A 23,140-nucleotide genomic window follows, 5' to 3' on the forward strand; every position below is an offset into this window, starting at 1 on the left:
CATCGGTCCAGATCTAATAAAATCCTCATGCTGTTAGATATGGTTGTGATGTTTCTTCAGGGTATAACCCCAAAGGCCATGATTAAACCCGTCCATATTGTACATATTACTTTTGACAATAGAGGGAGATATTTGAATGCTTTGTATCTGAAATAGAAGGTTATTTTTTAAATAGAAAACCGCATTGTTTGTTTTACATTGTTTATACCAAGATACTGAGAAACTTGAATGTACAACGAAAAACAGGTAAATGATACCCAGAATATCCTGATTTCATCCCAGTAGTAACATATTAGGGACAAATATCTCTTGTCTTGATAGCCTGGGGTATGTAGATATGTTTACATTTGTAACTGTGTTTTTGTTTACAGCCATTACATTTTACTGATACCTTGTAAGGTTGTTATTATTTATTTTTACCTGTGATTCACTTTACTCCTGCTTTTTATCTCACTAACAGTGCAATAAAGAAAATGTGCAAAATTTGGGAACACTGCACTGACTGCTTTGGAACATGTGAAATCTCAACAGTCTCATTTTTCACTTCAAAAGATGATATTGTAAAGTGGTTAATTCTTTTAATTCCTTGACAGTCACAGAGATTAAATACATGTAAAAAAACAATTACTCTCAATATATATAATTTAAGATGATACCTATGTTTTTAAAGGTCATTCAACATAGATGCCAAATATTCTCTAGGTATGTAACATGGTGTAATGCAGTAGATTCATTCTAATACCTCCAGATCTTTTTTCTAAATATACAGCTGTATTTTTCTCACTCAGAATTTTCAAAATCCTTCATTTCATCTTTTATATGTAGCTATCTGGTAGGAATTAGAAACTCAAGGTAACAAAGAACGGTGTATTCCCCTAGGCATACAGTTCCTTGTCAGCTAGTAGTCCGGTTGTCAAGTTGATAACAGCCCCTCCTTATCTGTTAGCAGTCTTGATACAGTCCTTTGTAGAATTTTGCACATGATGGGGTATTTTGATGTCAGTCTCTGTTATTCCAAAGGTCCTTTCAGTGAAGTGTTCCAATCTTAGCTTGCTATATTCTATGACTTTTTTGAAAGTTCTCACCTTGTGTGTATTATTACTCTGTAAATGTCAAATCACATAAACAGGCACAGGTCATTCCAATCACATCTAATATTTCTATCTTGATTCTTGTATTAAATTAAATAGATTAAAGAAAATAAATATTTTTGCATCAATCATTATGGTTTTAGTGGTGTTTTATCTCTCACAAGTATCATGATATCCAGTGTCTGGTTATATAACTATACAGACCTACTGACATTAAGTCTTCAGTCAGTCACAAGTGGGGACCTGGATCATGATATCCAGTGTCTGGTTATATAACTATACAGACCTACTGACATAAAGTCTTCAGTCAGTCACAAGTCTTACAGACATAAAGTCTTCAGTCAGTCACAAGTGGGGACTTGGGTCATGATATCCAGTGTCTGGTTATATAACTATACAGACCTACTGACATAAAGTCTTCAGTCAGTCACAAGTGGGGGCCTGGGTCATGGTATCTACAGACATAAAGTCTTCAGTCAGTCACAAGTGGGGGCGTGGGTCATGGTATCCAGGGTCTGGGTATATTACTATACAGACCTACTGACATAAAGTCTTCAGTCAGTCACAAGTGGGGGCCTGGGTCATGGTATCTACAGACATAGTCTTCTGTCAGTCACAAGTGGGGACCTGGGTCATGGTATCTACAGACATAAAGTCTTCAGTCAGTCACAAGTGGGGACCTGGGTCATGGTATCCAGGGTCTGGGTATATTACTCTACAGACCTACAGACATAAGTCTTCAGTCAATCACAAGTGGGGACCTGGGTCATGGTATCTACAGACATAAAGTCTTCAGTCAGTCACAAGTGGGGACCTGGGATATCCAGAGTCTGGTTATATACTACAGACTGACAAAGTCTTCAGTCAGTCACAAGTCGGGACCTGGGTCACGGTATCTACAGACATAAAGTCTTCAGTCAGTCACAAGTGGGGACCTGGATCATGGTTTCCAGAGTCTGGTTATATAACTATACAGACCTACAGACATAAAGTCTTCAGTCAGTCACAAGTGGGGACTTGGGTCATGATATCTACAGACATAAAGTCTTCAGTCAGTCACAAGTGGGGGCCTGGTATCTACAGACACAGACAAAGTCTTCAGTCAGTCACAAGTGGGGGCCTGGGTCATGGTATCTTACAGACCTAGACATAAAGTCTTCAGTCAGTCACAAGTGGGGACCTGGGTCAGAGTCTGGTTATATTACTATACAGACCTACAGACATAAAGTCTTCAGTCAGTCACAAGTGGGGACCTGGGTCATGGTATCTACAGACATAAAGTCTTCAGTCAGTCACAAGTGGGGACCTGGGTCATGGTATCTACAGACATAAAGTCTTCAGTCAGTCACAAGTGGGGACCTGGGTCATGGTATCTACAGACATAAAGTCTTCAGTCAGTCACAAGTGGGGGCCTGGGTCATGGTATCTACAGACATAAAGTCTTCAGTCAGTCACAAGTGGGCCTGGGTCATGACAGACATAAAGTCTTCAGTCAGTCACAAGTGGGGGCCTGGGTCATGGTATCCACAAAGTCTTCAGTCAGTCACAAGTGGGGACCTGGGTCATGGTATAAAGTCTTCAGTCAGTCACAAGTGGGGGCCTGGGTCTTACAGACATAAAGTCTTCAGTCACAAGTGGGGACCTGGGTCATGATATCCAGAGTCTGGTTATATTACTATACAGACCTACAGACATAAAGTCTTCAGTCAGTCACAAGTGGGGGCCTGGGTCATGGTATCTACAGACATAAAGTCTTCAGTCAGTCACAAGTGGGGGCCTGGGTCATGGTATCTACAGACATAAAGTCTTCAGTCAGTCACAAGTGGGGGCCTGGGTCATAGTATCTACAGACATAAAGTCTTCAGTCAGTCACAAGTGTGGGCCTGGGTCGTGGTATCTACAGACATAAAGTCTTCAGTCAGTCACAAGTGGGGGCCTGGGTCATGGTATCTACAGACATAAAGTCTTCAGTCAGTCACAAGTGGGGACCTGGGTCATGATATCCAGTGTCTGGTTATATAACTATACAGACCTACTGACATAAAGTCTTCAGTCAGTCACAAGTCGGGACCTGGGTCACGGTATCTACAGACATAAAGTCTTCAGTCAGTCACAAGTCGGGACCTGGGTCACGGTATCCAGGGTATGGGTATATTACTCTACAGACCTACAGACATAAAGTCTTCAGTCAGTCACAAGTGGGGACCTGGGTCATGGTATCTACAGACATAAAGTCTTCAGTCAGTCACAAGTGGGGGCCTGGGTCATGGTATCTACAGACATAAAGTCTTCAGTCAGTCACAAGTGGGGGCCTGGGTCATGGTATCTACAGACATAAAGTCTTCAGTCAGTCACAAGTGGGGGCCTGGGTCATGGTATCTACAGACATAAAGTCTTCAGTCAGTCACAAGTGGGGGCCTGGGTCATGGTATCAAGAGTCTGGTTATATAACCAAACATACCTACAGACATAAAGTCTTCAGTCAGTCACAAGTGGGGGCCTGGGTCATGGTATCTACAGACATAAAGTCTTCAGTCAGTCACAAGTGGGGGCCTGGGTCATGGTATCTACAGACATAAAGTCTTCAGTCAGTCACAAGTGGGGGCCTGGGTCATGGTATCTACAGACAGAAAGTCTTCAGTCAGTCACAAGTTTGGGCCTGGGTCATGGTATCTACAGACATAAAGTCTTCAGTCAGTCACAAGTGGGGGCCTGGGTCATGGTATCTACAGACATAAAGTCTTCAGTCAGTCACAAGTGGGGGCCTGGGTCATGGTATCTACAGACATAAAGTCTTCAGTCAGTCACAAGTGTGGGCCTGGGTCATGGTATCTACAGACATAAAGTCTTCAGTCACAAGTGGGGACCTGGGTCATGATATCCAGAGTCTGGTTATATTACTATACAGACCTACAGACATAAAGTCTTCAGTCAGTCACAAGTGGGGGCCTGGGTCATGTATCTACAGACATAAAGTCTTCAGTCAGTATCTACAGACATAAAGTCTTCAGTCAGTCACAAGTGGGGGCCTGGGTCATGGTATCTACAGACATAAAGTCTTCAGTCATCACAACTATGGGTCAGTATCTACAGACATAAAGTCTTCAGTCAGTCACAAGTGGGGGCCTGGGTCATGGTATGTCTACAGACCTACATAAAGTCTTCAGTCAGTAAAGTGGGGCCTGGGTCATGGTATCTACAGACATAAAGTCTTCAGTCAGTCACAAGTGGGGGCGTGGGTCATGGTATCTACAGACATAAAGTCTTCAGTCAGTCACAAGTGTGGGTCCAGTCAGTCACAAGTGTGGGCCTGGGTCGTGGTATCTACAGACATAAAGTCTTCAGTCAGTCACAAGTGGGGGCCTGGGTCATGGTATCTACAGACATAAAGTCTTCAGTCAGTCACAAGTGGGGACCTGGGTCATGGTATCTACAGACATAAAGTCTTCAGTCAGTCACAAGTGGGGACCTGGGTCATGATATCCAGAGTCTGGTTATATTACTATACAGACCTACTGACATTAAGTCTTCAGTCAGTCACAAGTGGGGGCCTGGGTCATGGTATCTACAGACATAAAGTCTTCAGTCAGTCACAAGTGTGGGCCTGGGTCGTGGTATCTACAGACATAAAGTCTTCAGTCAGTCACAAGTGGGGGCCTGGGTCATGGTATCTACAGACATAAAGTCTTCAGTCAGTCACAAGTGTGGGCCTGGGTCGTGGTATCTACAGACATAAAGTCTTCAGTCAGTCACAAGTGGGGACCTGGGTCATGATATCCAGAGTCTGGTTATATTACTATACAGACCTACAGACATAAAGTCTTCAGTCAGTCACAAGTGGGGGCCTGGGTCATGGTATCTACAGACATAAAGTCTTCAGTCAGTCACAAGTGGGGGCCTGGGTCATGGTATCTACAGACATAAAGTCTTCAGTCAGTCACAAGTGGGGGCCTGGGTCATAGTATCTACAGACATAAAGTCTTCAGTCAGTCACAAGTGTGGGCCTGGGTCGTGGTATCTACAGACATAAAGTCTTCAGTCAGTCACAAGTGGGGGCGTGGGTCATGGTATCTACAGACATAAAGTCTTCAGTCAGTCACAAGTGGGGGCGTGGGTCATGGTATCTACAGACATAAAGTCTTCAGTCAGTCACAAGTGGGGGCCTGGGTCATGGTATCTACTAGACATAAAGTCTTCAGTCAGTCACAAGTGGGGGCCTGGGTCATGGTATCTACAGACATAAAGTCTTCAGTCAGTCACAAGTGGGGGCCTGGGTCATGGTATCTACAGACATAAAGTCTTCAGTCAGTCACAAGTGGGGGCCTGGGTCATGATATCCAGGGTCTGGATCTTTTACCAACATTTAGACCTATTGACATAAAGTCTTCAGTCAGTCACAAGTGGGGGCGTGGGTCATGGTATCTACAGACATAAAGTCTTCAGTCAGTCACAAGTGGGGGCCTGGGTCTTACAGACATAAAGTTTCTCATTTGATCATCCAATTCATTCCACATTCTTTGACATAAAGTCTTTTAAAGTCCATGTTTGCCATAAATTCAGAAATTCGTTCCATGATTTCAACTTCACAATATTGCTCCTTGACTTTCAGTGTGATTTTCTTCAAGAAATACCCTCCCGTGTAGTATTGCAAACCATATACAACTGCTTGTCTTTCTGTCATATGAAAGCTATCACAACAAGGTATTCCTTTGTTTTGTGAATGGTGGTATAGTTTCAAGTTTTATTATATTCAAATGCAATACAACATATAGATATAAGTACATTGTATAGGTAATTAAATGATCAAAATTCATGTATGTAATGTACAAGATGGTGGAGGACAATTCCACTCAAATACACACACATATATATATTATATATATCTAATGTAGTACCGGTCAGTTACGTGATGAAATAGTGTAAGTATGACGTTACTACACGTATACATGTGACGTCATGAAATAATGACAACATAGAAACAATACATAAAAAGCAGCGTGACATATCTATTAAGTACTATTTAACGAGTTACTGACAAATATCAGATAACTGTTATTATACATTTATAAGTACAACTTAATTAATCCTTTCATATGACATAACAATATAATGCTGACTCAGAGAGGAGATTTTTTCTTTTAGGAATAGCAGATATTGACCCAGTCTGTTTAAAGATTTAACACTTTTACAGGGAACTAATTCTATTAGTTTATAAACACTTGGACATCTATAATAGTACTTTTTAATGTACGTTTTTTCTTAAATCAGAATATGCTGGACAAAGTAGTACAAAATGTAATTCATCGTCGACGTCGTTTTTATTTTACAATGTACATACTCTGTCGTGTTGGGATGTTATAGCGCTCAGACTATGTCATTGCTTGCGAAATTGGCTCAATGATTTATTTTACTTTAAAATAATGGGCTTTGTCAGATAGAACTGGGTACAAAATGTATCAACAAGGTGCTTGTACAAATATCGTTTGGAAGGTGCATCACAGGCACTGCGTAATTCTTAATTAAATACATCCTGGACACGTTGAGCATACGTTTGCTTTGCCAAAAATGATTTTCATTTTGTATATATTGGCTATTCCAAACATAGTTAAAACCCAAACTACATAGTTCATGCTTAATTTGACAAACCCAATTAAATTTACAATTAGGCTTTCTGATATTCAATTTTACTAATGCGTCGTAGCATACCTTTAAAACACAGTTACTAGTATTTAAAAAAATTTAACCAGTAATTCATTATGGCTGTAAAGTGTGAAAAATCGCGTTTCTTGTGGAAGAAACTTTTTCCAAAATTGATCAACGACTCTATGTGATCCTCAGAATTTACACTCCATTACTTTCACTGTTAGAGTAAAAAATAAAAACACAATAAGACTGTTATCCTGATTTAATAGAAATAAGAACTGTATTAAGATGTTTGAGAACCATTAGCCGAATCAGCTATTGTTAATCGCTGTCTTTTGGAATCTGACGTAAAAGATTAATTAAGGTGTTTTACGGATGCATGATTTTTCGTCTTTGGAAGGATATGATACACTGTTCTCTTAAGAAAACTTCGTTGTTTTTGTAAACAGGAAATGCTTCGATCGCCAAGTTAAGGAAATGAAGGGAGCGACATGCGTAACCACGCAGACGAAGAAATAAAACCGTACGGTAAATATCCCTATCCTATGATTTCAACATTTCATCTCAAATCGCCGATGTTTCATACGTATGTCATCCGAAATGAAACGTTTAAAGCCGAATAACTGAGAGTTCAAGTCATCTGAAAAAGCGAAAGACAAAAATGAACAAAGCTAATACTGTGGTGAGTTTTATTGTAACCGACGTGATTCTGTCACTATGATTACAAATTCTCTCAGGTTGGTATATTTACTTCGTACTCGCCCTCATCGATTAATACCTTCTACACTGTAAACCAGGAAATCACTATTTCATTGCCGCAAATCACCAAATGAACATTCAGAGGACGAAATGATGGTGGAACATCTGGACACATAGACCAACACACCTGTTTAGAATTGATGGTATATAGAGCTATGTATGGTAAAGCTAGGAAATGACCGGACTAGATTGGATTCCAGAAATGTTTTGCGTACAATATCAATGTGTTATTGAAGTAAACAGAAAAATACATAACAGGAGTCATGCAAAACGGTGTTAATGCGTGGATGTGAAATGTAATGTGAAATATAATATGAAATGTTTATCCGTGTCATTCACACAGTAAACAGTATCGTAAGCAGATTAAATCGTGATACAGACGGTGGTTACCATATCTATTTTATGATTTGACGTCACACCCGGATGTACCGCCTACATTGGGTATCCCCGTTACGTCATTTACAATGTAAATTGATTCACTATTACATAAAACAAGTGAATTAAATGGAATTCATTAATCTGAGCTGGTTTAAGATTTTCTTTGAACATGGACCGTTCAGTTATATAAATTCTTCCTTTATCGGAATTTCATATTATCCATTGAAAATATGTATACACATAGTTTTGAGCTGATTCAGTGAAAACACGAGACATAAGATATGTTATACATTTATAGCCAATCAACTATTGAGTGGATATTGAACATAACAGAAGTGATAAACATGTAATCTAATATACAAGTGTATATTCTACATGTGGAACGGAAGTCAATACATCAAGACCAATATATACGATTTTAAAAACAAGACAAGGTAAGTACATTTTTAATTAGAAATATTTTGGAGGTTACAACAACATATATAGATTTGCCAAGGAACAACTGGAACCAAGGTTTAAATGATTATCTACCTTTATACCTATAACATATCCAAGTTGATGCCATTAATTTTACCCGTCATTTCACGTGTGATGTAGCTAGTCCAAAAGGCTGTGGATGTTCATTCGTGATTTTATATTTTCTTGTCGTAGTAGATAAACAAATATAAAGAAATAGTGTATGTGTTAGAGTTGTCATCCGGAAAACGAATGGTCACAGAAAAATACGGAGGCAAAAACTATGCGTAAATTTATTCAAGCAACAAACAAATAAGTTCGTAAAATCTCAAAAAGAAGGACGACACAACCAATACGTCATATCATATCAGTATGAAAAATCACTCCCTTCTCCTCGTTCAGTTTCAAACTTGATTATATCAAACTTAAGTTTGAGATTGGCTTTGATAAAGAAAGACACAAAAAGAGATGTCTAAAATTCTGTTTAAACCTTTCAACGAACACAGCATAATGTAACTAATATTTGATTATTATCTTCTTTTTTCTTATTTTTTTTCTCAAAATTTATAATCATCAAGTGTCCGTTGACTTTTACAAAGTTTACTTCAATTTCCAGATTTCTAGAAGTAAAATAGCAACTGATAATGGTACCAGTGATCTTACTTACTCATCAGAGCACAGTTGGTTACCTATTCAGGATTTTAACGAATATTCTTGTCAATTGCATACATAAAAAAAAATCATCAGCATTTAAAATTATCGTACTTTCACTTTCTCTCTCCTCGCCTACTCACTTCCTTTCTACTTGCGCGTGCGCAAAATGACTTCCGCCTACACATCGTGTTGTGATCAGCATAATGAATTATCACAGAAGATTATGTTCTTTGTGTTTTAAAGAAGTATTTATTTTATAGAAGGATTTGGCGACCGATAGTGTAACCTACAAACACTCGATATGCCGCAGGTAATGATTGTGAAATTACCTCTGTCACTGTTTGTCCGATATTTACCTTTGTTGATCAAACGTCACTGCTCCTACATCGTCTCGCACGGCAGCAGATTTTCGGTCCAGAACCTTGTAGGCCTTAATTTGCTAGCAACTGTCATGCCGTCTGTTGTCACGAATTTATTTTTTCTGTCATGTATTGTTGTAAAATACGCTTGAAGTAATGACTTGAAAATATGATTCACTCGTTGTATGTTCATTTTGTAACTAATATTTATATTGTGCCACTTCTCTTTCCAGAAAGTACGGAGGCAAGTCGATTCGTACTGTTACTGTGTAGTGTACCGGCCTCATGTTGGAGTAGCAACACATTTGCTATCTTATAAAACAATCAGACTCTCTTTTTTACGTTCTTTACAATACTCTTGCTCTTGCTTGTCAAATGTCTACCAGTGTTTATCCTTGTCATCTTACTCCATTCAGTAACTTTTACTAGTCAGTATTTATAGTTATGTACATACCTAGTCATTCTTCAGCATACCCATCATTGTAAACCACATACCTGCTTGGTTTTATAAGCTGAGGCTTATGAGATTCCTCATATACAGATTTGTGAAATTTCCTTTTTCGAAAAAAATATCAATCACTGACAAGTTTATTACTTTTACTGCGTACAGAATTGCCATGAATCATCATCAGTTTGTAAGATTTATTCTGTCATTTTATAATTGCCATCAAGTATGTAAGAACGGACCCAAAGGGAGGGGTGTTGTATTTACATGCAACATGGTCCTTTATTTATTAAAATTCATAATTTGAAATAGCTACTGTAAAAATCACCTTTCTAATCAGTCTCATAACTGAACATGGATAAAAAAACGTCAACATATATCTACTATGAAATTTTTTGTCAAAATCCCAAGGTTCATATTCTCTTTAGTAACGTTTTTTTCATTGTAACCAAAACTGGACCATCAAATGGCCACTATGAAATTTGTGAAAATGATACCTTCGTTTCTTCACAAGAAGTAAGAACTTTTCAGTCAAAATCCAAGATCACAATTTTTATTTTGTCATTGGTAAAGTCCTAAAACTGAACTTGCACACAGCACTACAGATGGGGAAAATCTATCCCAAGAAATGGCAATATGAGTTTTTGAAGGATACCAGGTGGACGACAGTTCTCCTAGCACATTGCTTCATTTACGCAACTACACTGCTACATGCACATCATTTCCATAATGCAAATTTTGTGCCAAATCTTCTTAATTCCTTTTCAGCATTGGGGGCTTTGCCCCTGGACCCTCAACAGGGAATGGAACCTGTACCCCTCGATTGACTATGCACTTGGTCTCAGACAAGGGTCAATTATATCTGTACCTTAACACCATACATTAGATTTCATTTCTTAATATATAGAAATATGGAACAAATGAATCTGTGGGAAGGGTAGAATCAGAGTTGGACATAATAAATAAGAAGGGGTGGGGGATTTTCAGTTTGAAAAATGTGCACCCCCTTCTAATCCAAAATTCTGGATCTGTGCCTGTGATGGACTAATGTTTGACTTCTGGTAACACAGAAAAAAACTCTTAATTGCAATGAAAAAATATACTTGAGTTGTTGGTTAAATCTTTAGTGAATTGACACTATTTTTACTATTGTAGTGATGTATTATCCTGCTATGAAAAGATGCTGTAATATTGGAGATAAACAGAAAAAAATTATCACATATATGGCCAAAGTTTCCTTCTTTTTAAAACCTGGCTCAGATCTATTGGTAGTGTTAAAGTACAGTCCATCTACTCCAGTTAAGAATCTGCTAAATACTTTAATATGCTTACAATTCTTAGAAATTATTTTAAGTTTGCTGTATGAAATACACTGAAACAATGTTTGAGAGGTAAAAAGACTACAATAAAAAGCAGCAAAGGTAGAAACTTTTTACAAAAGCAACTGGAAAGGCTAAATTAAACATGTGTAGCACCCACATCTGCCCAAAATAAAATTTTAATTAAAAGAAAATCTATTTGATCTCTTTATGTAAGGATACATTTAGATATGAAGGTAACAGATTATGAAGTCTGAAACTGTTGTTTGTCATTTCAGCCGATGTTTGTGCAAGTGAAGATCGAGCTAGGTCACAGGGCCTCTGTGCGCACAAATCCAACAGAGAATGGTTTCACTCATGACTGGACTGTATTTGTACGAGGACCCGATGGTTGTGATATCGCTCACTTTATTGAGAGAGTGGTATTCAATCTTCACTCAAGCTTCACAAACTCCAAACGAAGTATGTTTCATAATTACAAATTTTACAATAACTGTTTTCTTGTATTTGAACTGTGAGCAGATGGAAACTTAAAGAGATGATGTACGAAAATGTGCAATGTATGAAAATCTTATCCACGCAATTAACGGTAGCTTAATTTAGCTTCCTTTCCTGTCCTTTTTACTTCATTTTAAGCGTATAGCTCAGACTGTACCCAAGATTCATCAATTAGGGTGTAGTACAATTGAAAATAAAAAAAGAGGAATAACAGGACCATGTTTCAAAAGTACAGATTGGTATTTTATGTTGTTGTTAAGATTATTGCAGGATGATATTTGGAATTTTATTGTAAAAGTCTGCATTTCATCATTTACAGTGAAAACATCTCCTCCTTACTTTGTGTCAGAGTCTGGATATGCTGGATTTAACTTGCCGATAGATATTTATTTTAAAAACAAAGAAGAGCCACGTAAAATTCGTTACCAGTATGATTTATTTCTGAGAATGGCAGACAACCCTCCTGTAAACCATACTAGGTGTGAAAAACTCACATTCCAAAATCCTACTGAGGAATTCAAAAAGAAATTGCTGGAAGCTGGAGGGGTTTGTATTTTTTTGTTAAATTTTTCTCTTTGCATATTTCTTAATGTGATATGATGGAAATAGGAAAACAAAAACTTCCATCAGATATAGAAATGATGTGAGTATTTCAATTGTAAAACAAAATGAGGAATATTGATTTCAGATATAATGCTGCTCATGTAACAAGAGAAGAGAAATCAAGGCATCAGTCTGTCTTTAAATTGATGGATTTTCTTATGGTACTGGTAGTAATTTGGCTTTATCATTCAACCACATTGGATGAAACTTTGTATCCATGATCTGTAACTAAGATGTGTCTTTGGGTAGATATACTAATTTGTTGATATTCTTTCATGAGATTATCGGTAACACATCATTAAAAGTCAGCTAGTTCTTTTGTAATTTGCTGCATATGATAAACTCTTAAAGTGTGAGTTGTATATTTGCAAGTGCTGTTTTATTATCCGAATGCTTTTTTCTGAGGAGTTATGTCCCTTCAATGATTTTTTAACATTATGTATAAATTTTCATTAAGGGGTACATTGTATTGACTTTTGCATGCAATTCAAGATTTTTGAATAAATGTGCCTTCTGTATTTCAAACATGAACATAGGCATGATTCCATTCAGACAGGTTTGGATAAGTAAGAACTTTGTGGTAAGATCTCTGCTGAAAATTTCTGTTTAGAGTTTCAAGTGCGTTGACAATTATATCAAAGGAATTGCTGGAATTGTTTGTAAGTTTCTTGGTATAGATATAAGTTTCATATTATAATTGAGTTATCAGTCAGTAAATAAGTTTTCATTATCTTGTAACAGATTGTTGTCTACCCAAATGGAGAGAAAGAAAATGGCCAGTTTACGGACCTGTTTGGCCCACCTATCCACACGGACACTGTTAAGAAATCTAAGCACTCATCCAAGGTACATGTAGGTTCTGGTAAATCATTGAAGTAATCAAGTATTATGAATTTATTTAAAGTAGTTTTTCTTTATTGACTATATTCTATGTTTAACTTTTAAATGTTCTTACTGATGAAGCTATAGCACCATTTTCTGCAGAATGAAGGTCAATGTCCAAGCTTTAAAATCTGAGAAAATATAGCAGGAGCCCAAACTCATATGAATGTTGTATTGTTTTTGTTACATTCATACAAACTACTTAATATTGATCTTCCTATGAGTATGAATATTGGGGACTTGTTAGCACTAGTTTCTACACCCAGTGAATGATAAACTGGAGTTTGAATTATTTATGCTGCAAATTAAGTGATAACCTATGTATGCTATCAGTAAATCACTGGACCAGCGAATGGAAATTATTACATGTGATTTTATGAAATACGTACATTGTATGAAAATGAATTTGTCTGTAATACATGCTCTTTGAACAAATATGACAGTGGATTTAGATTTTTATATGATCTTGTATTGATACATCATTTAAAAGGTCATTTTCTCTTCACAGTCAAAAGGCAGTTCCACTCTTTCTGGGAAGTCCATACCTGGGTCTAGTTCCAAGGACTCTTCAAATCAAAACAGCTCTTCTTCATCATCGTCAGGTACCTCCAGTCAAACAGTCACTTCCAACACCACTTCTAGCACTACCATCTCAAGTGAAAGTTCTTCTAAATCTCATAAAAGTTCTTCTAAGGACAAACATTCCTCGTCTTCCCAGAAAAGGTCAGCTGATACCTCTCATGAAGAGGGTGGCAAGAAGATAAAAAAAAGTTCTTCAGGGTCCTCCCCATCTGATGTCAAGGATAAACATGGGGAAAAGTCATCAGATAAAAACAAACATTCTTCTTCTTCAAAGCATAAGGAATCCTCTTCAAAGGATAAAGAATCCTCATCGAAGGATAAAGAGTCTTCTTCAAAAGAATCCAAGGAGAAAAATAATTCATCTAAAGACAGTTCATCATCATCAAAACATAGAAATAAATCTTCATCTTCTAAATCTCACAAATCTGATAAAGATAAAAGTAAATCCTCGAAAAGTAGCAGACATGAAAGCAAGCGTGAATCAGGAAAAGAAGACACCAAATCTAAAGTGAAAAGTGAAACTGTTTCATCTAGTGCTAAGGTGAAAACTGAAGTAGATGTGAAATCTGAGATCAAAAGTGAAACTCATACATCGAGTAAAATAAAGACAGAAATTATGGAGGAGAAAATGAAATCTGAACCTATTGTTAGTGAAAAGAACAGCTCTCCTAGCAACAAAAATTCTTTTTCAAAAGAAATGTACACCAAAGAGAAAGTACCATCTCATGGAAAGAAGAAAAAAGAAAAATCTCAAAGGTCAGGGTCATCACAGCCACCAATCAAACGAAAGCGGATTATTTCTGATGATAGTAGTTGTGAGGACAGCAGTAGTGACAGTTCGTCTTCATCAGAGGACAGTATAGAACAGGATGTAGAGGAGCCAGAACTTCGTGACTTACATCAGTCAAGATTGACCCACAGTGATAGTGACGACAGTCTAAATGATGAAAATGATGATGGTGAAGAGAGTACAACCAGACCAAGTTCAGTGGCCTCAAACTCTTCTATGGCCTCCACTAACCCCTCTCCACAACCCACAATCCAACAGCAAACAAAGCGTGCTCTTCATAGACTCATGCAAGATTTGAGTGACCAAGATGATGATGACGATGATGATGAAGATGATGATAATTTGATTCCTCAAGCTTTTCGTTCCCCCATTAAAACTTTTTCACCTTCCTCTGTGAAGAGTTCTCGAGCTTCACCAGGATCTGTTAAGAGTGCTAAAAGTTCTTCATCTCCTGCTGTGAAATCATTGAGAATGGATTCTCCTTCATCTCAGAAAACAATGAAAGAAAGTTCACCATCTAATTCAAAAAGTATTTTATCCCCTCATTCCCAGAAGAGTTCCAAATCTAGTCATCATTCCACCAATGAGTCTAAAGATCATTCCTCCACATCAACACCTTCAACTCAGTCTTCTCAAAGGAAATCATCTAAATCATCTTCATCATCTTCTAAAAACAAAAGTGAAAGTAAATCTGACAGCAGCAAAAAAGACAGAGGAAACTCTAGTGCTTCTGTTAGAGACAAATGTGACACTAGTGTGAAAACAGAAAATTCAGTCAAGGAGAAAAAGTCGAAAGATAAGGAACGTAAGTCTTGTAAAGAGTCAGCTAAGCAGAGAAAAGCATGTAAGGAAAATATTGCAGAAAATCAAGAGAATTCATACCGGGAAGAAAGATCTAACACTAATAACAATTATACCACTGAAACACATGAGTCAGAGCGAGACATGAATGGAAATGGCCATATCAATATTGGAGACATCTTGGAGCAGCATAACCTTGGAAATGCACCAAACGGGCAAGATCTTGTCTCATTATTGGATCTCCATAAAAAACTAGAAACAATGAAAGATCGTGGCGTTCTTCAACAAATTGTGACCATAATATTAGATACAGGCAAGTATGAAATTGGAGAAGCATCGTTAGATTTTGATCTTTGTGCTTTGGATGGCAAAACTGTAGAAAGACTTCGGAACTTCATCGGTGGTGCAGCATCCTAGTTGGTGTAGAGAACAAGGTGACAAAATTAAGAAATCTGTTGCACAACCAAATGAAAGAATGGGTCGAAAATAACTGAGTTGTGTTTCATTTCACCTCCTTATATGGTGATAAAAGTGAACTTGAAAGTGATGGTTGTCATGGATTTTGATAATTTTGTTTTAATCTGCATTTAAATTAAGGGCAAGAACAAGGATGGAAAATTGAAATCATATCGTAAGGACCAGTAATTTATCATGGCCTGAAGTGTTTGTTGATAATATATACATTATGTATAGTGTAGACTTTCTACATTTGAATTTATTTCACTATAATTAAACACCATGTGATTTATAAATCCTACTTTATGATAAGGAAATAACTGTTTCTCCAACTGGAAGTCAATACCTGATGTACTACATATTTATAGATAAATACTGTGAATCATTGAAGGTATCTTAGGATTCTGGATATGGTTAACAAAGCTGTGATGAATCAGCTGTAGTGAGTTGATCATTTATAAACTATTCAATATGACTTTGTAAATCCTGATAAATTGTCACACACTAAATACCATCTTTATAGATGTGTCTTCATAACCAAATTTATTGTGGGAGTTTACAGTCACGCCATGTGAGGTTGCTGCATTTTAAAGAAGTTTCTCTTCTTTGGGTGATATATACATTACCTATAATGTAGATGTTTTTAAGACAAGGTATGATTTATAAAACAGAAGTGTTTTACCTCATCCTTATGCTGTCATGATAAGTAAGATTAAGTGAAGGTTACACAATTAAAGTTGGACAAACTCATGGAATTAAAACAGTACAATAGCTGGTAGATCTTCCCCAACCCACAATAGAACATCAATTTCCATTTATTGGCAAATATCAATAGTAGTCATTATTGAAAGGGGGAAGATAGCTGATGTATATCTCCTTCCTCAGTGTACACTATATTTATAGTTTGGACAAGATATTGCCTAACAATAAATTGTAAGGATGACATCAGAAGAAACTTGTATAAATAGATGTTTGGTATTGATGTTTTTTTTATCACTTTTGTATCATTTTAAACATTAATAAAGATATTTAACATGACTGATCTATTCAACAGATAAAATACACTTGAATTTTTGAAAATTTCTAAACTATTAACAATATATATGAAGTGCTAACTTAAGTGGAATGCGTACGACATACGCTGTAGTACATAGTACTATTAAAAAAAATAATACAAGTATGATAATTAAAGTGCATGATATCATTTACTTTCTTGTTATGACTGATGGTTATTATAAAAATGTGTTGTTACTATGATATCTGATACATAGTACACTTGTACTTGAGAATACAGTTAATTACAATTCCTTACACTTTGGTTCATATGAACCGGACAAAAACTTAAAAGAACAAGTTCCAACTTAGATTTTGCAATCATTAACTATAATAAGTTGTCGGGTAAATCAAATAAAAATAATAAGATTCTTTTAATAATTTCTAGATACTAAATCAGGCACAAATACTTCTGTTTGTTTTTGTTTTACTGAAATATCTTTACAAAATATCCTGAATGAATTGGATTGACATTGTACTTCTGAATCAAACTATCAAGGATTTATCTTGTTCTGTAGTATGTAATATTTATTGAGGTATCATTGGTGAAATGCCTGTGAATTACATCAGTATTTGTTGTTCAGCATAGTGTTGTGACTTGCATGATGTACGATTTTGAATACTTTTATTTGTGTTTGTGGCTAGTGTTGATGAATTTATGTTTGTGTGGGTATTTTATAATATTTGTATTAACATACATATGTACTAGCTGTCAAGTTTTGGTGTAGAAGTGAATTGTAGGCCTGGATAAGACTTACCTGTGCTGTTGACCTTTGGTAACGAATGACCTGTCACAATAACTTTATTATTCGATAATGTGTCCTGTTGACCTGCAGTAAAGAACGACCAGTTATAATGACATTTTTAGTCTTATGGTTACCTACCTATTGCAATCCCCTTTCGTCTGCTGTTATGTGTTAGGAAATTTTGCAAAAAAAATGTTCAAGGCCAAATGTGAATCTGAATTGTAAATTATATGGTCCCCAAGATGTCACATTATCGGAAAGGAAGGCTTAAAGATTACTATAGTTTGCTTTTGGAAATTACATTTTTAAGCATAATTTGTTATTTTCTATTGGAAATAGTTTGAAATTGGTTTGAATTATTAGTTTAAGCTGACAGATTGATGATATGCACATATTGACTCTGGCTGACCCCCAGGAGTTTATTGGTGGGGCCAAAAAAGGATGAAATGTAATTAATACCCAGATATGATAGAATCTTTCAAATTCTGTTCATGGATAGAAAAGTTTATATTAGAAAATTACATTTCTGAGTGTAATTTCTTTGAATTCAAACATGGTTGGAAGTCCTTAACATGGGATGGCAGTTAATATTTGGCACAATTTGCATTTTATTTGCATAAGTTACAAGAAGAATGATAGCATTTTAACTCAGGTGATCAGGTGACTGTTTAAGTCTTGGGCCTCTTGTTCTCTTGACATTTGATCAAAGAATTACCAGTTTCTTGACCTTATGGTAGGATAAAGTGTCCTGTTGACACTGGCTGAAGAATGACCTGGCCTATAGACCTTTGATAAAGAATTACCAGTTTCTTGACCTTATGGTAGGATAAAGTGTTATGTTGACACTGGCTGAAGAATGACCTGGCCTATAGACCTTTGATAAAGAATTACCAGTTTCTTGACCTTATGGTAGGATAAAGTGTTATGTTGACACTAGTTAAAGAAAGACCTTGCCTATTGACCTTTGGTAAAGAATGACCTGTCTCTTGAGAATGACAAGTTCTGTAAACATTTGTTAAGAAAGACCTGTCCTGTTGAATGACCTGTCACAGTGATGTTATGGTAGTGTCATGTTGACCTTTGATAAAGGATGACCTGGCCTGTTTAACTTTGGTTAAGAAATGATCTCACCTGTAGATCTTTGGTAAATATTGACCTGTCACCATGACCTTATTTTAGGATAAAGTGTCCTGCTGACCTTTGATGAAGAATGACTTGGCCTGTTAACCTTTGGCAAAGAAATGATCTCACCTGTTGACCTTTAGTAAAAATTTGCCTTATGTGTTGCCCTTTGGTAAAGATTGACCAGTCACCATGACCGTATTTTAGGATAAAGTGTCCTGCTGACCTTTGATGAAGAATGACCTGGCCTATTGACCTTTGGTAAAGAATGACCTCACCTGTTGACCTTTTGTAAAGATTGGTCTGGCACGTTGACCTTTGGTAAATTGTTGACCTTTAATAAAGATTGACCTGTAACAGTGACCATATTTTAGGATAAAGAGTACTGTTGCTGTTGACCTTTCGTAAAGATGTAAAGATTGACCTGTAACAGTGACCATATTTTAGGATAAAGAGTACTGTTGCTGTTGACCTTTCGTAAAGATGGACCTGTCACAGTGACCTTATTTTAGGACAAAGTGTCCTGTTGTTGTTGACCTTTGGTAAAGAATGACATGTCATAATGACCTTATTTCATTCACTTGCTTTCCTCTTGAACATGCAAAGTTTTGGTTGAGCATTACAACTTTAAATGTTCTTGATGTAGTGGAGATAAAGGCACACATTTTTTTGTTATAAGTTACAGCAATATCAAAGTGTAAAGGTCATACACAGCTTGTTTTCATTTTTATTATACTCATCATACCTGGTAGTTACAATATACTTTTTTTTGAAGTAGGCAAAATGGGGACTTTTTCTCTACAACATCATGATCCAAGGAATCAGCTTTTTAGTGCACCATCCTGCCGCTTGACTAGTAGCCTTTAAGGATAGAAAAGCTGATGTGTGTGATGTTATATAGTGATGATAAGTATTCCCAGACATCTCAATAGGTAAAATTAAAAACAACCCTGTTAAGAAACCTTTTTATGAAAAGGGAGGAACAGAATGGCCTGTGCTGTTATGGTTGTGTCCTTGGGCAAGGCACTAAACCCTAATAGCTCTGAATGGCACAGGCATCCTGAATATTGTTCACCAAGGTAGTCATCAGCAACAAGGCCCTGTCTTAAAATGACTCTGGCTATGTATGGGACGATAAACTTAACCAACAATTTGGAGAAGTATTCCATACATAGATTATAACTTCATATATATAGAAAAGTCCACAGGAGAAACCTTCAATGTGATCACAACTCCAACAACAAAATACTTTAATCTTAAAATAGAATTTCCATAAAAAGTGTTCATACTATTTTTGTGTGTTTCCTTATAAGTGATACAGTAGTATTACCTTGCAAAGATTTAAGTGCTAATTTATGTGGAGCGATATCAATGTATTTTTTTGTACTAAATGTATTATATCACAATGCTATGTTGGCTTGGGTTGCAAATTGTGCTAATTATATAGATATTTTGTGTAGTTTGAGCTACTTTATACTGACCTCCACCCTATACTTCTCTGGATCTCCTTTTTATTACTGCAAATTTTGATGGCTATACTACATCTTTTACAATATAGATGGAGTTTTTAAATCACTATTTAAATAACTGTCAAATTTAACTTATTTATGATATTTAATTTATTTGAATGTTAGATTGTTGGAGATTTATGATGGAAACATGTGTTATTTCATTCATCAAAATGTTTATAAGTTAAATCTGGGTAATTATAAAAATATGTGAAACTTTGTATTTAATTTTATAAACTTAATAATATTACTGGTATGAGAAAAAATAGCATGTATAAAGTATTTTACGACTGGATCTTGATGAAGCAAAGGGCCTTTTGTTTATAGTAATTGTAGCTCAGCGGTACTCTTTGTATGGAAATCAGAGATATATGGCATTTAGCTGCCTGGTCCTACTTGTCTGGGTCTTGGTCCTTCCTATCATAGAACCTACCTGTCTAGGTCATGTCTATCTGGGTCATACCTATCATGGAACCTACTTGTCTGGGTCTTACCTTACTGATTCTTGCCTATCTGGGTCCTGCCTATCTTGGACCCACCTGTTTAGTGGGCCCCACCTGTTTCTACCTGTAGAAGTCCTACTAGTCTGGGTTCTACATGTGGGAGTTGTACCAGTCAGGGACCTACCTGTCTTGGCCCTTACTGTTTCTACCTGTTTTGGCCCTTGGCCCTTGGCCCTTACTGTTTCTACCTGTCTTGGCCCTTACTGTTTCTACCTGTCTTGGCCCTTACTGTTTCTACCTGTCTTAGCCCTTACTGTTTCTACTAACTATTTCTAACTAAGGAAATCCTACCAGTCTGGGTTCTACTTCTATGAGTTGTAACTGTCCGAGTCTTATCTGCCAGACTCTTTTCTGTCTTTGTCCTACCTGTCTTTGTCCTACCTGTCTTGGACCTACCTGTCTGGTTTTTACCTATCTAGGTCTTACGGTCTGGTTCTTACCTGCTCCAGGGGATTTTCTTCAGGCTAGTAATGTCAATAGAATAGAAGTTCTTGTAACACAGCCAGCAGAAGTTTTAAGAGTGACATTTCAATGATTACATGATCACCTTCATTTGTCTGATGAAGGTAACCATGTAGTCATTCAAATGTTACGCTCAAATTTATTCTACTGTTTTTGTTATAAGAACTTCTATTCTAATGGTTCCTACCTGACTTAGTCTGGGTACAACTTTTCTGGTTCCTATCCGTCTAATTCTTCCCGTCTGAATTTAACCTATCTGGTTCTTAATTGTTGGGTCCTAACTGTCTGGTTTCTACTACATGTCTCTGACCATCCATACTTTGGTTAGACCTGTTTCCAAGTCAGTAATGATTTTAAAGTTTTTGTTTGGAGGCTCTTTCAGAATGACTTGTATGCCATATGATTAAAACTGTGAAGCAGGAGGAAGCCATTCTATGATATGTGCTTTGATATTTATTAATAGTACTACATATGTGCTGATCTTTTTGTGCCATATAGTTACATATTAGTTTGTAGATATAACAATAGTTTGTTAATAATTACATGTCACGAATTTCAACACAAAAACCAATTTAATGAGAAATTTGTTGAGTGACATTCACTGTAATGATAGCGTCACCAAAGCTCACAATCCCTACCTACCCTCAGTCTTAAGTATGGTCACCAAGACTGACCATCCCTACCTACCCTCAGTCTTAAGTATGGTCACCAAGGCTCACAATCCCTACCTACCCTCAGTCTTAAGTATGGTCACCAAGACTGACCATCCCTACCTACCCTCAGTCTTAAGTATGGTCACCAAGGCTCACAATCCCTACCTACCCTCAGTCTTAAGTATGGTCACCAAGGCTCACAATCCCTACCTACCCTCAGTCTTAAGTATGGTCACCAAGACTGACCATCCCTACCTACCCTCAGTCTTAAGTAGGGTCACCAAGACTGACCATCCCTACCTACCCTCAGTCTTAAGTATGGTTACCAAAGCTCACAATCCCTACCTACCCTCAGTCTTAAGTATGGTCACCAAAGCTCACAATCCCTACCTACCCTCAGTCTTAAGTATGGTCACCAAGACTGACCATCCCTACCTACCCTCAGTCTTAAGTATGGTCACCAAGACTGACCATCCCTACCTACCCTCAGTCTTAAGTATGGTCACCAAGACTGACCATCCCTACCTGTTATCCCTACCTACCCTCATAAGTATGGTCACCAAGACTGACCATCCCTACCTACCCTCAGTCTTAAGTATGGTCACCAAAGCTCACAATCCCTACCTACCCTCAGTCTTAAGTATGGTCACCAAGACTGACCATCCCTACCTAGCCTGACTTTTATGATAGGGTCACCAAGGCTGACCATCCCTACCTAGCCTGACTGTTATGATAGGGTCACCAAAGCTCACAATCCCTACCTACCCTCAGTCTTAAGTATGGTCACCAAGACTGACCATCCCTACCTAGCCTGACTTTTATGATAGGGTCACCAAGGCTGACCATCCCTACCTAGCCTGACTGTTATGATAGGGTCACTAAGGCTGACCATCCCTACCTAGCCTGACTGTTATGATAGGGTCACTAATTCTGACCATCCCTACCTAGCCTGACTGTTATGATGGGGTCACTAAGGCTGACCATCTCTACCTAGCCTGACTGTTATGATAGGTTCACCAAGGCTGACCATCCCTATCTAGCCTGACTGTTATGATGGGGTCACCAAGGCTGACCATCCCTACCTACCCTCAATCTTAAGTAGGGTCACCAAGGCTGACCATCCCTATCTAGCCTGACTGTTATGATGGGGTCACCAAGGCTGACCATCCCTACCTACCCTCAATCTTAAATAGGGTCACCAAGGCTGACTATCCCTACCTAGCCTGACTGTAGTGATACAGTCACAAGGGCCAACCATGGGCTGACCATCCCTACCTACCTTAACTTTTATGATATGGTCATCAAGGCTGACCATCTCTACCTACCCTACCTACCTAATGATGCGGTCGCCAAGGCTGACCATCCCTACCTACCTTT

The 23,140-nt window shown here is 37.4% G+C and overlaps 1 protein-coding gene across 1 annotated transcript; it reads left to right on the forward strand.

Moving 5' to 3' along the window:
- Positions 1–11,385: 11,385 nt before the first annotated feature.
- Positions 11,386–15,677, forward strand: LOC132553036 (protein AF-9-like). Its single transcript, XM_060217240.1, has 4 exons — positions 11,386–11,566; positions 11,922–12,148; positions 12,947–13,051; positions 13,596–15,677. Exons 1-4 carry the CDS (start codon positions 11,386–11,388, stop codon positions 15,675–15,677), a joined length of 2,595 nt encoding a protein of 864 aa, XP_060073223.1.
- The last annotated feature ends 7,463 nt before the right edge of the window (positions 15,678–23,140 follow it).

This window comes from Ylistrum balloti, unplaced genomic scaffold (assembly GCF_031769215.1).
Source record: "Ylistrum balloti isolate Yb309-2 unplaced genomic scaffold, AGI_CSIRO_Ybal_v1 Utg370292, whole genome shotgun sequence".
In the NCBI taxonomy this organism is placed as follows: domain Eukaryota; kingdom Metazoa; phylum Mollusca; class Bivalvia; order Pectinida; family Pectinidae; genus Ylistrum; species Ylistrum balloti.